Raw genomic sequence first — 14,307 nt, 5'->3', positions numbered from 1 at the left:
AATTCCTGGAATATAACAATTTCCTAGGAGAAAAAGCTGGCTTAAAACTCAACATTCAAAAAACGAAGATCATGGTATCTGGTCCCATCACTTCATGGCAAATAGATGGGGAAACAATGGAAACAGTGAGAGACTTTATTTTCTTGGGCTCCAAAACCACTGTGGACAGTGACTGCAGCCATGAAATTAAAAGACGCTTGCTACTTGGAAGGAAAGCTATGATAAATCTAGACAGAATATTAAAAAGCAAAGACATCACTTTGCTGACAAAGGTTATAGTCAAAGCTATGGTTTTTCCAGTAGTCATGTATGGATGTGAGAGTTGGACCATAAAGAAGGCTGGGACTGAAGAATTGATGTTTTTGAATTGAGGTGCTGGGTAAGATTCTTGAGAGTTCCTTGGGTAGGAAGGAGATCAAACTAGTCAATCCTAAAGGAAATCAACCCAGGAGACCCAACCAGTCCATCCTAAAGGAAATCTGTTCTGAATATTCATTGGAAGGACTGATGCTGAAGCTGAAACTCTAGTACTTTGGCCATATGATGTGAAGAGCCAACTCATTGGAAAAGACCTTGATGCTGGGAAACATTAAAGGCCAAAGGTGAAGGGGGTGACAGAGGATGAGATGGTTGTACAGCACCACTGACTCAATGGACATGTGTCTGAACAAACTCCGGGGGATAGCGAAGGATAGGGAAGCCTGGAGCGCTTCAGTCCACGGGGTCACAAAGAGTCAGACACGACTTAGCGACTAAACAATGGCAGGAGAAAATTTAGATGACTTTGTGTATGGTGATGGCTTTTAGATATAATACCAAAAGAAAAAGGAAAAGAACTCTTAAAACTCAATCTGTTTTAAAAATGGGCAAAGTTCTGAATAGACCTCATCGAAGAAGATATACAGATAGCAAATAACCATATGAAATGATGCACCACATCACATGTCATCAGGGAAGTGCAAATTAAAACAATGAGATACCGCTGCGCACCAGACGATGCTAAATGCTAATGAGGCTATGGAGCAACAAGAACTCATTCATTGCTGGCGGGAATGAAAACGGTAGTCAACTGGGAAAGCAGCTTGGTGGTTTCTTACAAAACTAAACATATTCTTACATACAGACCAGTAACATGCCCTTAGTGTTTATCCAAAGGAACTGAGAACTTATGTTCACACAGAAACCTGCACACAAATGTTTATAGACGACTCATTGCCAAAACATGAAAGCAACCAAGGTGTCCTTCAGCAGGTAAGTGGACAAATAAACACTGCCTGATATGTTCAGACAATGGAACATTATTTAGCACTAAAATGAAATCAGCGATCAAGCCATGAAAAGACATGGAAGGAACCTAAACACATATTACTAAATAAAAGAAGCCAGTATGAAAAGACTACACACTGTACAACTCCAACTTTATGACATTCTGGAAGAGGCACAACTATGGAGACAGTTCAAAGATCAGTGTTTGCCCGGAGTTATGGGGAAGGCAAGATGAAAGGAGCACAGAGGGTTTTTAAAGCAATGAAACTACTCTGATACCATAACGACGGGTACATGACATTATAGATTTGTCAAAACCCACAGGATGTATAATCGAGGAGTGAACCCTAGGCAAACTACGGACTCTGAGTGATAATGATGTACCAGTTGTAAAAAAATTACCACTCGGGTAGGGATGCTGATAATGGGGGAGGCGATATATGCGTGGAGGCAAGGGGTATATGGGAAATTTCTGTACCTTTTGTTCAATATTGCTGTGAACCTAAAACTGCTTTTTAAAAAGTGTATTAAAAATTAATAAAGATATTCACTTCTAACTTAAAAAGAGACTAGGTTCTGGCATGAGGTGGACTTCAGATTCCATTTACAGAGAATTGAGGGTGAAGATACTGGAAAATAAGTTTCTTTTTCCTTCTATAAAGATTATTGCCAAACAGAGCAATTTTTCTATTTTTTGGAGCACGCATAGCTTGAACTCTGACTTCTATAACAAGTTACATAAGTTTCCTTGAAAAAAAAAAGGCCCTATTAGAGTAAGGGGTACAAAGGTATATGGGGGAAAACTGCATTGGAAATCCCATCAGGTTTGTCTAATGTTCTTGAAGGGCTTTAATTTGAACTTCAAGTATATTAGCATCCAGTCCACAAGAGATGACGGAAATAATCACAGTGAACTGGGGGGTCAGAGAACTGAGGAGGAACTAACCAAGGTTTTAAGTGTTGCTTTTTCCTTTATGCAATGTTTTCTTGTCTTTCAAGAGGAGCAACTGTGGATTTTCTCTAGTAAAGTGATTTTTTGAATGTCTGGGTTTGGTTTTAGAGATAGTTTTGTAAGTCTCTGCAGTTTGAAATGATACTTCCTACCTTAAAACCTTTCCAACACAACAGGGGGTTTGAACACTCTCCATTGCTGAGGAGTGGAATTAGTTAGGACTCTTGTAATCAGTAAAAATATTTTGGGATAGCGCAAACCAAAAGGCTGTCTTTGGGGCTTCTCTGGCAGTTTAATGGTTAAGACTCATACCTTCCAAATACAGGGGGCCTGGTTGGGGAAATAAGATCCTGAATGCCATGCGGCACGCCCGCCCCCCCACCCCCCAAAAAAAACACCAAAAGGTTATCTTTTACAAAGGTCCAAGGATATCTAACAGAATGAGAGGAAATTAACACAGTATGTTCTTGGAGACAAATTGGGGGCAGAAAGTATCATCTTTGACTTGTTTCTGAAGCTCTTTATTATTCAATCTGCGGCCAACCATCATGGTTTAGGAGCAAATGGCCCTCTAATACGTCTATTCTCTTCACTAGATGTGTCAGACTATGGAGGCCAATTAGAAGTGAGAAGTGAAGTTGCTCAGTTGTGTGCGACTCTTTGTAATCCCATAGACTGTAGCTTACCAGACTCCTCCATCCATGGAATTTTCCTGGAGTCCTGGAGTGGGTTGCCATTTCCTTCTCCAGGGGAACTTCCCCACCTGAGGATCAAACCCAGGTCTCCCATGTGGCAAGCAGACTAACCCACTGAGCCACCAGGGAAGCCTGGAGGCCAATTAGTCCCTACTTCAAATTCTGGGGTAAGAAGTCTCCTTGAGTACAGTTTGAATTAGGGTCCTACCTACAGAGCAGTCAACTGGGGCGGGGGATACTGTGCACCATGTGCCCGAGGTCCTCTTTCTGCACACTTGTGGTTAACAAACGGAGACAGACTGGACAAGCTATGTAATTTGCAGGGCCCTGTGCAAAATTCTGAAAGAGATGGGAATACCAGACCACCTGACCTGCCTCTTGAGAAACCTATATGCAGGTCAGGAAGCAACAGTTAGAACTAGACATGGAACAACAGACTGGTTCCAAATAGGAAAAGGAGTACGTCAAGGCTGTATATTGTCATCCTGCTTATTTAACTTCTATGCAGAGTACATCATGAGAAATGCTGCGCTGGAAGAAGCACAAGCTGGAATCAAGATTGCCGGGAGAAATATCAATAACCTCAGATATGCACATGACACCACCCTTATGGCAGAAAGTGAAGAGGAACTAAAAAGCCTCTTGATGAAAGTGAAAGAGGAGAGTGAAAAAGTTGGCTTAAAACTCAACATTCAGAAAACGAAGATCATGGCATCTGGTCCCATCACTTCATGGGAAATGGATGGGGAAACAGTGGAAACAGTGTCAGACTTTATTTTTTTGGGCTCCAAAATCACTACAGATGGTGACTGCAGCCATGAAATTAAAAGACGCTTACTCCTTGGAAGGAAAGTTATGGCCAACCTAGATAGCATATTCAAAAGCAGAGACATTACTTTGCCAACAAAGGTCCATCTAGTCAAGGCTATGGTTTTTCCACTGGTCATGTATGGATGTGAGAGTTGGACTGTGAAGAAAGCTGAGTACTGAAGAATTGATGCTTTTGAACTGTGGTGTTGGAGAAGACTCTTGAGAGTCCCTTGGACTGCAAGGAGATCCAACCAGTCCATTCTAAAGGAGATCAGTCCTGGATGTTCATTGGAAGGACTGATGCTAAAGCTGAAACTCCAATACTTTGGCCACCTCATGCAAAGAGTTGACTCATTGGAAAAGACTCTGATGCTGGGAGGGATTGGGGGCAGGAGGAGAAGGGGACGACAGAGGATGAGATGGCTGGATGGCATCACCGACTCGATGCACATGGGTTTGGGTGAACTCCGGGAGTTGGTGATGGACAGGGAGGCCTGGCGTCCTGAGATTCATGGGGACACAAAGAGTCAGACACGACTGAGCGACTGAACTGACTGTCTGTACAAAATGAAAATGCAGGGCTTCCTTGTTCAAAAATTAAGACTTTCAAGATGCAACAGCAGAACATTAAACCAAACATGTGGCCCTTCCAAGTGTGGGGTCTTATGTGACCACACAGGTCTCATGCCCTGAAGCTGCTTCACTCTGTGGACCTGGATGAAGAGCTTCCAAAAGGAGTTTCTAGATTCTGTGTGTTGGAATTGGAACCAGTGTTTCCTGTTTTTTTTTTTTTTTTTTTAATTTATAACTTTAGATTGACATGTTTTCCACCATTATTGGACTTTCTTATCAGACCCAGTAATTTATGAAGAATTGCTTGAATTATTTACATTAATTATCACTGGACCACCCATTTATTTTTAAAAGTTTTGTGCCTTCATTTTATTGTTAGGCAAAATCGATTTGCATGAACCACTCTCATGAGAAGAGCTGAAGATAACGTCTCTTTCTCTTTTGGTGGCACCGAGCCCCATGCAGGACTGTAGTTGCCCCCCCAGGGATGGAACCCAGGTCCCCTGCAGTGGCAGCACGCAGTATTTATTTTTGGCTGCATCAATTTTTCATTGTGGCACATGGGATCTTCTTTAAGGTGCACGGGCTTCTCTCTAGTTGTGGCGCTTGGGTTTAGTTGCCCCATGGCATGTGGGATCTTAGTTCCTGGACCAGGGATGGAACCCATGTCCCCTGCCCTGGAAGGCTGATTCTTGATCACTGAACCACCAGGGGAGCCTCTGTCCTTTTTCTTTTTAACTTGGATTAATTTTAGACTTACAGAAAAGTTGCAAAGATAGGCTTACCAGTTTCCATATATCCCCCTTCCACTTTCCCCTAATGTTACCATCTGTACCTTAACTCCAGGACAATTATCAGAACCCCCAAAATTAACATTGTTGCAAGACTACTAACTGAAGACCTGACAGTGAACAGTGAAGGCGCTCAGCCATACATATACTGTATCCATTCTCCCCCAGACCCCTGCCTCCCATCCAGGCTGGAACCTAACTTTCAGCAGAGTTCGATGTGCTATACAATAGGTTTCTGTAGGTTATCCATTTTAAATATAGCAGTGTGTATATGACCTTCCCCAAGTCCTTAACTATCCCTACCCCACACACACCCTGCAGCCATGAGTTTGTTTTCTAAGTCTGTATTTTTCTGTTTTGTTAAGAAAGTTCATTTGTATCATTTCTTTTTAGGTTCCACATATAAAGGATGTCATATATTTTTCCTTCTCTGTCTGACTCACTTCACTCGGTATGATGCTCCATCCCTAATGTCTTTTTCTTATTTTAGGATCCTGTCCAGGACCCCACATTGTACTTGCTTCTTTCTCTCTGTGCAGTCTAGTGCAGTCCGTAAAAGCTCCTTAGTCTTTCCTGATTTCTCATCATTGACTTTTTTGAAGAGTACTAGTTAGTTCTGTTGTCAAAGGCGCCTCAATTTGATGTTTTAGCATAAGTAGACTGAATATTACAGGTATGATGGGCACCCTCAGTGAATTATATCACAGGTTCCTGATGTTATGCAGCTTATTACTGGTGATGTTAACATTTATCACTTAAGGTGATTTCTACTGAGCTTCTCACTGTAAAATCACTCCTTCATTGTTAATAAGCATCTTAAGGTAGACATTTTGAGAGGATGCAAATGCTGTTTCTTCTCAAACTTCTGCGCGTATCACTCATTAAAGGAACTAGTCTGCACCAACTACCAGTGTCTACCTAATGGTGATAGTTTCTTTACTTCTTTTTAAGACTGTTATTTATTTATTGGCTGCACTGGGTCTTTGTTGCTTCGTGGGCTTTCCCTAGGTGTGGCGAGCAGGGGCCACTCTCCAGCTGTGGTGCTCAGGCCTCTTACTTGGGCGGCTTTTCTCGTTGAGGAGCCGGCCCTCAGTAGTTTCCATCATGGGCTGAGTTGCCCCCAGGCACGTGGAACCTTCCCGGGCCAGGACCAGGGATCGAACCCATGTCCCCTGCATTAAGGTGGATTCTTAACCACTGGATCACCAGGAAAGTTCTACAGTTCTTTTTGTCTTCAGGCTTCTGGTATCCAATCAAGATGCTGTTTCCCAGAATTCATGTTAGTTCTTTTCTTCCCACCCTTTTTAGCGTGGCTGTTACTCCTTTATGGTAGGGTCATTGTTAGTACTTTTACTCCACTTGGGTTCTCTCCACCTCCTAGTTGGCTTTAGTTTATTTGGGGGTATGTGATATACCACTGTGGTTCTAAGGGTCAGAGTCATATAAAAATACACTATCACTACTTCCTCACGTGCGTTACTCATTCACGTTTACCTCCCCCCAACTTCTTCCATTCTCTTCACACCTGCTCCCCATAGGTAACCAGTCCCCTTAGATTCTGATTTATCTTTTCTGTATTTCTTTTACACACAGATGGGCAAATGTAGAATGTTCTCTCGAATTCCTTTCTTTCTTAGGGCAGCATCCTAAAGATAAACCTTTTGTGCTTTGCGTTTTTCTTTTAGCAGTATGTTTTGGCAACTGTGTTGTGTGTGTGTGTGTGTGTTAGTTGCTCGGTCGTGTCCGGCTCTTTGAGACCGCATGGACTGTAGCTCGCCAGGCTCCTCTGTCCAAGGGGATTCGCCAGGCAAGAACACTGGAGTGGGTAGCCATGCCCTCCTCCAGGGGATCTTCCCAGCCCAGGGATAGAACCCAGGTTTCCTGCATAGCAGGCAGATTCTTTACCAGCTGAGCTACCAGGGTAGCCCGTTTTGGCAACTATTTTGTATCAGTTCACAGAGTTCTTTCTCATTTTTAAAAATTGAAGTGTTATCTACTTGTTTTTGTCTGTGCTGGGTCTTCACCGCTGCGTGGGCTTTTCTCTGGTTGGCAACTGGGGGCTCCCCTGTGCCGGCTCCTCTTGTTGCTGAGTACCCTCTGCAGGCGCTGGGGCATCAGTAGTGCGTGTGGGCTCAGCAGCTGCGGGGCACAGTCAGCTGCTCCATGGCATGCGGGATCTTCCTGGATCAGGGATTGAACCCGTGTCTCCAGTATTGGCAGGCGGATTCTTCACCACTGAGTCACCAGGGGAGCCTCATTTATTTTTTTTATTTTATCCACACCATGAAGTATGTAGAATCTTAGTTCCCCAACCAAGGATTGAAACTGTGCCCCCTGGAAGTGCAGTCTTAGCCACTGGACCGCCAGGAAGTCCCCTTCCTCATTTTTAAAAGTAGCTGCTGAGTATGCCATTGCATAGTATGCCACGAATGTAGGAGCACTTATGTGCTTAGTGACTCAATCGTGTCCAGTTCTTTGCAACTTATGGACTGTAGCCCGCCAGGCTCCTCTGTCCATGGGATTCTCCAGGTAAGAATACTGGAGTGGGCTGCCATTCCCTTCTCCAGGGGATCTTCCCAACCCGGGGATTGAACCCAGGTCTCCTGTATTGCAGGTGGATTCTTTGCCACCTGAGTTATCAGGGAAGCCCATGAAGACTTGGGTGGTTTCCAATATTTTGCAATTACACACAGTATGTGTATGTGTATTTTTCCATTGTCAGAGGATCGTCACAGATCACTCTCCTCTTCCAATCCTTCCTTTCTTTAGGAACTGGGCGCTGTGCTAATGTTACTGTCCATAAAATGTTTTCTTTCTTAGCTCTGCCTTTGAAGTCTGTAATCTCTGACAGTAAGCATAGATTGTGAACAGGAGTACTTTCTGAGCCTTTCTGAGAAAGTCTTCACTCTTTGTCTCAGCCAATAATTTGGCTGAGCCTTGTACTACAGTAGTGGTTCTCAACTTTGTCTGAACATTAAAATCACCTAGGAGTTTTTTAATATAACATGCCTAGGAGTGTTCTAGGTAGGTTCTGTAATGAATGCAAGATCTCTGGAGTGGGACTCAGGCACCTATATTATTTTGAAGTGCCCAAGAAATTCCAGTGTGTGGCTAAAGTTGAGAACCACTGGTTATATCCTTGAAATGTTACAATATTCTCCTGACCCTCACCATACTCCCTGTGATTTGAGCCAGCTGCAGAACATACTCTGGCTGATCAGGAGGTGCTCCACTCAGAGATTTCCTGATTTTTACCTGGAAAAGAGTTAAACACCTGCTGGCTTAACTTCAGGAGGATCTGTCAAAGCCTTTAATGAGGGCCTAGCTAAAAAAAAGTTCTTTCTTACATACAATCTGAATGACTGGTACAAGTTGCTTCAGGGTGAGAAGGAAGAATATTAAATTTCCCTCTCTCTCCTTCAACACACAAATCTGGGTACCTTCCTTTGCAGTTGGTAGTATTAATACCACTTTGTAGGGAATTTCCTGGCAGTCTAGTGGTTGGGACTTTGCACTTACACTGCAGGGGGGCAAAGGTGTGATTTCTGGTTAAGGAATTAGGATTTCGAATGCTATACAACTTGTCTGGGGGAAAAAAAAAGATTTTGTAAAGCAAAAGTCTATCAGTAACACTTTCATCAAATCAAAGATACTACAAGTATAATACACCTGATTATCCTATCTTAGTTATTCTTAGTGTTAAGAAACAAACCCACTGCTAAATAATTATGAAAGTGAAAGTGAAGTCACTCAGTCGTGTCCGACTCTTTGCGACCCCATGGACAGTAGCCTGCACCAGGCTCCTCTGTCCATGGGATTTTCTAGACAAGAGTATTGGAGTGGGTTGCCATTTCCTTCTCCAGGGAATCTTCCCGACCCAGGGATCGAACCCAGGTCTCCCGCATTGTAGCCAGACGCTTTACCATCTGAGCCACCAGGGATGAGATACAATCTAATGTAAGAAACATCTCTATTTCAGATATTTAAATGTGGGAAAGTATACACATTAGAATTCGTGAAATACAGATCTTTAGCTTAGACTTCTCTGAAATTCATGCCTATAGGGTCATTTGAATTTCTCACAGGCTCCTCAAGCCTAACGTGGCCCACTGGGGTACTCTTCACCTACATTACCAAAGCTATTCCTTTCCCTACATTCTCTATTTTGGCAAAGCAAACCACCAAATTAGAAACATGTAAGTCATACTGATCTTGGCAAGGCAGCGCCGAGCCGGGGCATGAGGCTAGATCAGGAATCCTAGCCACCAGTGAAAAATGCATTTATTATGGAGGCCGAAACTGTAAATGCAGGTACAAATTTATCATTCAAGACATAACACAAGTGGGACAGCACTCAGAGAGATGTTTTAACGTGGTGACCCAAGGATGAAGGAGCGGATGAAACCGAGGAGGGTCTTGGAATGCAGGATGGGAAAAACCAGACCCTTATCATCTTTCCCTCCCCCATGCTGTGACTATTAATGGATTTCAGGTCCTCCTGAGCAGTATAACCTGTCTACCTGCCACCCCACAGGGAGGAGGTATCTGCCCTACTCGACCCCCACCCAGTATACAAGCCTCATCCCATCCCCTAATGCCCCGAAAGACCCCTATCCCACTCCCTGTACCCTGGCTATAAAAGTGGACTAAGGACCCTGTTCAACGTCGGTTCTCCCTTGAGCTGGCCCGCTATTCTAACAGCGTCTCCCACTCTAATAATCTTTACTTCCCTCTCATTCTGTCTCATGTCTGGAAATTCTTTTCCAACCCGAGCCCAGGCCATGACAGTTAAGACAGAAGCAAAGCAGAGACGCACACCCAGAGAGAAAGGGTGTGGGCATCTCCACTAGTGAGGAGGGGCACGGTAAAGAGGCGGTTAAGTCTTTACAGAGGGCAGTTCTGTTGGGTCTTTGTCTTCCTTCTGGGCAATCATCTGGTTTCTCTTCCCACACCTGACCTACCTGGGACCCTCCCCTGGGTACACACGTACCCCTCAGCCAATATGGATCTCGAAGTGCAGGTTTCTGAGAGGAGCAAGGTTCATTATGGCCTGGCAGAATCTCTTGACTTTGGACCCACAAGGAGCCTTTCTGCAAAAGTATAGTGTCTCCCTTGTCCAAAAGGAGCGGGGAGTGGAGACCCCTTAATTCTTTACTCTAACAGGGTTTCGCCCCTGGGTCCTTGCCGTGACTATCACCTTAGGTACTTACAAGATTCAAACACTGGCTGTTTACCCTGCTTCTGTTGTTACTTCCATTTCGGAGGGTAAACAGGAAGCTGACTGTAAATGCCTTAACTGGAGCCCACCTATCTTTCAGCCCAAGAAATGCTAACAGTTTTAAGTATCCAGCCTGGAGCCTACTTCTTCATGCCCCCATGAAATGTAAGCAGGAGGCCAGTTGTAAATGCCTAACCTGGAGCCCATCCATCTCCTACAGCAACACCAGCCTACTGACCTCCTATTACTTTCCACATGCAAGATGTCCTTCCCATTTGGTCAGTTCTGTCTGGTACCTTGCTCTTGAATGCATTGCCTTCTCTTTCCTCCACTGTGACTCTAAGTCTTCCTCATTTCTACAAAATTACTACAGTAATCTCCTGACTACTCTCCACCCCTCTAATCAATCCCTACTCCACACTGTCCTTATTTTCTTTCTTAAACATCAATCTGATCAGATTATTCCTTGCCTAAAAATCCTACAAAATGAATACTCCATCCAAAAAATAGGTGAAGGATATGCACAGGTCACCTCACAGAAGAGGAAAATACACATCTGTACATGTGAAAAACTGATGATCATCCTCATTAGGAAAAAATGTAACCATGACATTTTTTCACCTATCCCCAGTTGGCAGTTTCAGAGGACAGGTTAATAACAAATGATCACAAGGGTGTGCAGAAATACTCCTACAGTCATTGTTAATAGTAAAATATTTTGGATGACATTTGTTTTGGATATGTGAAGGAATGCAATCTGCCTGTTAAAAACCAAAATCCAACCCACTAAATTTGAAGATCTAATTGGCATTATTAAACTAGATGGGTAACATCCCATCTAGTAAACAGAAGGGCACTCCAGAAGACAGTACAGAACAGAAAGAAAGGGAAGTCGCTCAGTCGTGTCCTACTCTTCGCAACCCCATGGACTGTAGCCCATCAGGCTCCTCCATCACTGAGATTTTCCAGACAAGAGTACTGGAGTGGGTTGCCATTTCAGAAGCTTCGTATAGGAAGAAGGGTGGGGTAAGGGAGCTATTAGCAGAAGAAAAGAAAAGATTATTTTTAGGCCAAGAAACCTTCTTTCAGGGAGGAAGGAAGTGGCAGGGGTTTTATCATGCAGATTGCTCCTTCAGGGGGAGTTTAGGGTGGAGACAGGAGTGGAGAGGGCCCAGGAGAGAATAACTTGGTTGGTGCTAACCAGAAAACTTCAGATAAGCCGATAAAGACTTTATGGGGAAGGCAGAGACAGCACTCAGGTCAGGTATTAGATCTAGATTTGGTTATCTGCAGCTCTAGTGACGCCGTTTTGGGTTCATGGTTTTTTCTTTAACATGTCTAATTTCTTGCCTCAATTACTGCACTTGGTCAAATGGGACCACTAGCTACCTTAACGGGCTCAAGGAAGTGAGATAATTTAGGGGAAAGTAGTAATAGTTAACATTTAGTAAGCATTTGCTGTTCTAAGTATTTCATATGTGTTAACTCATTTAATCTTAACAATAACCCTGTAAGCACCACCCCCATTTTACATATAACAAAACTGAGGCACAGAGGACAAAAGACTGCCCAAAGGGTAAAGTCAGGACTAAGAGTGAAGCTGAGATGACTGGTTTTAAATCTACTTAAGAGGATCTAGCTTCAGTCCTTTTTTTTTTTTTTTTGCTGCCAACTTATGCCCATCTTTGCTTTTTTTTTTATGATTGCCCACAACATCCACAAAGTTCGTTTATATAGAATTTGCCCGTTCGCTAGTTACATCAACCGTTCTTCTGTCGTTGCTTCGGGTATCTCATTACAGCCTTGCCTGGTTGAGCTCCAGGGAACGCAGTCACCTCTCATTCCCCCTCACTTTCGGCGTCCTGGCGAACGCTGGGTACACTGTAGATCCTTGGATAAATGCCATTGGACGTTTCTGTGGGATCGACGACATACCTTTACAAACGTGAAATAACTTTCCCAGACTGAGACAGGTACCCGACAAGCAGCGCGCGCAGGGACTGAGTACCGCCCTGACCGCCGTGAGACCCACCGCAAGCTCTGGGACCGACCTGTCCCGCGGGCTCCTTTACTTCAGCGGCGCCCAGCCGGAACCTTTCAGCCGCGGCAGAGGCACCCCGCCGGAACGGCGCGCGGAGCACACAGCAAGGGCGGGTGAGTCGTCTAAGTTTGTGCCTGAACCCTCTAACTCACTTACCTCGAGCCTCGGAGGGACAGCCCAAAAGTCTGGCACGTGGAAGAAGCCGAGTGACGACAGCATTTTCGTTCCTTAAAAAAATACCACAGTCAAGTGGTTCCGAAGGCGGTCCGTCTTCTTTTTGGTTAGGCATATTCGTGGATAGCCCGCCGGAAACGAAGGCGGAAGCGAGGGCAGGCGGCGGAAGCCGCGGGGTCCTCTGAGGCAGGGAGTCTCCGGGGCCTGCGCCGGCGCTCTGCGGCGCCCCCAACTCGGACGCGGGCTTCGCGGGCGGGCGCGGGCGCGGGTGTCGTCGCTGAGCCGAGGCCGGGCGGCCGGAGTCCTCAGGCATGAACCTCGAGTTGCTGGGTGAGGAGGGCTGTGGCTGGGTCCTGGGGAAGCTTCGGTCCTGGAAAGGAGGGGCCCAGGCGGAGGGGACGCGCCTGCAGCCTCCGGGACCCGGCTCTGGACGGATCTGTGGGCGCCTCGGTCAGGAGCGGCGACTGGAGCGGGAAGCCGGGCTTCTGCCCGAGCGGAGTGCGTCGTTTTCCTCGAGCGCGCTTTGCAGTTCAGTTGTGGAAAGACAGGGACAGGTAGTTTGCGAGTTACTTTCGAATACAGGGATCCCAGGTGCTGCAGGTGCCCAGAGCAGGACCAGAGTTACGTTGGGGCGGGAACCTAGGAAGGGAGGCCAGGCTCTGAGCACTTGTCAGGGTTTGGTGAAACATGGGTGCTTAAGGAGGGGAACTTGTGTGTCTTCTAGTAGCAGTGCCTCACTGAGTAAATGAAAAACTCTCAGAGGCTGCTGACCTGAAGGCGCTAAGCAAGTACGTGGCACAGTTGGCACTGGAGTCCAGCTGTCTTGACTTTCTGTTTATGTTACTTACCAGGGACGTTGTGTAAAACACTGAGCAGTGAGCTGGAAGGACGTTTTCTTTTGTCACTCTCTCTGATTTCATTTCTTCTTCAATCTGTTTATAAACTAGGTCTTTCTGGGTTTTCATCAGGTAACGTTTAGCATCATAGCCCAAGGATGTCAGGTTTTCAAGAACTTCTCAGTGACTTGCTATGTTTGTTTCTGTTTTTAAAAAAATTAAATTCAGAAGATACGCTGACAGTCCTAAAGCGTTTTAAGGAATGGTTTTTGCTTTTAAGGGCTTCCCTGGTGTCTGAGCGGTAAAGAATCCGCCTGCAATGCAGAAGACTCAGGTTTGATCCCTGGGTAGGGAAGATCCCCTGGAGAAGGAAATGGCAACTCACTTAAGTATTCTTGCCTGGGAAGTGCCAATCCATGGGATCACGAAAGAGTCAGACACGACTGGCCACTAAACAACAACAGCAGAGGGCTAAGAACATCTGAAAGAGGGGAGTGAATATCTTTGGGGCAGAGCAAGACAGGTCAGAGAAGGCAATGGCACCCCACTCCAGTACTCTTGCCTGAAAGTCCCATGGACGGAGGAGCCTGGTGCGCTGCAATCCACGGGGTCGCTAAGAGTCGGACACGGCTGAGCGGCTTCACTTTCACTTTTCACTTTCATGCATTGGAGAAGGAAATGGCAACCCCCTCCAGTGTTCTTGCCTGGAGAATCCCAGGAACGGGGGGACCTGGTGGGCTGCTGTCTATGGGGTCGCACAGAGTCGGACATGACTGAAGCGACTTAGCAGTAGCAAGAAAGGAAATCTAGAAAGAAAAACAAAACCTGTGGAGGATTTGGAGTTTTGAGTGGATATTTAAGACTGGCAAAATGTTGAAAATATTGGGAGGAATGCTTCTTAGGAATATGTTTGAGCTAAGGTGTCAGTGAAATGAATCCCGAAGATATTTT

The 14,307-nt window shown here is 45.2% G+C and overlaps 1 protein-coding gene across 4 annotated transcripts in view; it reads left to right on the top strand.

The window, feature by feature from the left end:
• The first annotated feature begins 12,760 nt into the window (after window positions 1-12,760).
• Window positions 12,761-14,307, top strand: part of RBBP5 (RB binding protein 5, histone lysine methyltransferase complex subunit) — a 40,288-nt gene continuing 38,741 nt past the window's right edge. For 3 of the 4 annotated variants that reach the window (XM_061381988.1, XM_061381987.1, XM_061381986.1), the window contains exon 1: window positions 12,778-12,850. In XM_061381988.1, the coding sequence (XP_061237972.1) occupies window positions 12,832-12,850 (19 nt within the window). In that variant the 5' untranslated portion in view covers window positions 12,778-12,831. Of the gene's footprint in view, window positions 12,851-14,307 lie in introns of all 4 variants that reach the window. The other variant, XM_061381985.1, reaches the window with a different exon arrangement.

The sequence above is a fragment of the Bos javanicus genome, chromosome 16 (assembly GCF_032452875.1).
Source record: "Bos javanicus breed banteng chromosome 16, ARS-OSU_banteng_1.0, whole genome shotgun sequence".
Taxonomy (NCBI): domain Eukaryota; kingdom Metazoa; phylum Chordata; class Mammalia; order Artiodactyla; family Bovidae; genus Bos; species Bos javanicus.
The sequence above is the reverse complement of the archived record's forward strand: the minus strand, read 5'-3'. Positions and strand labels throughout refer to the sequence as shown.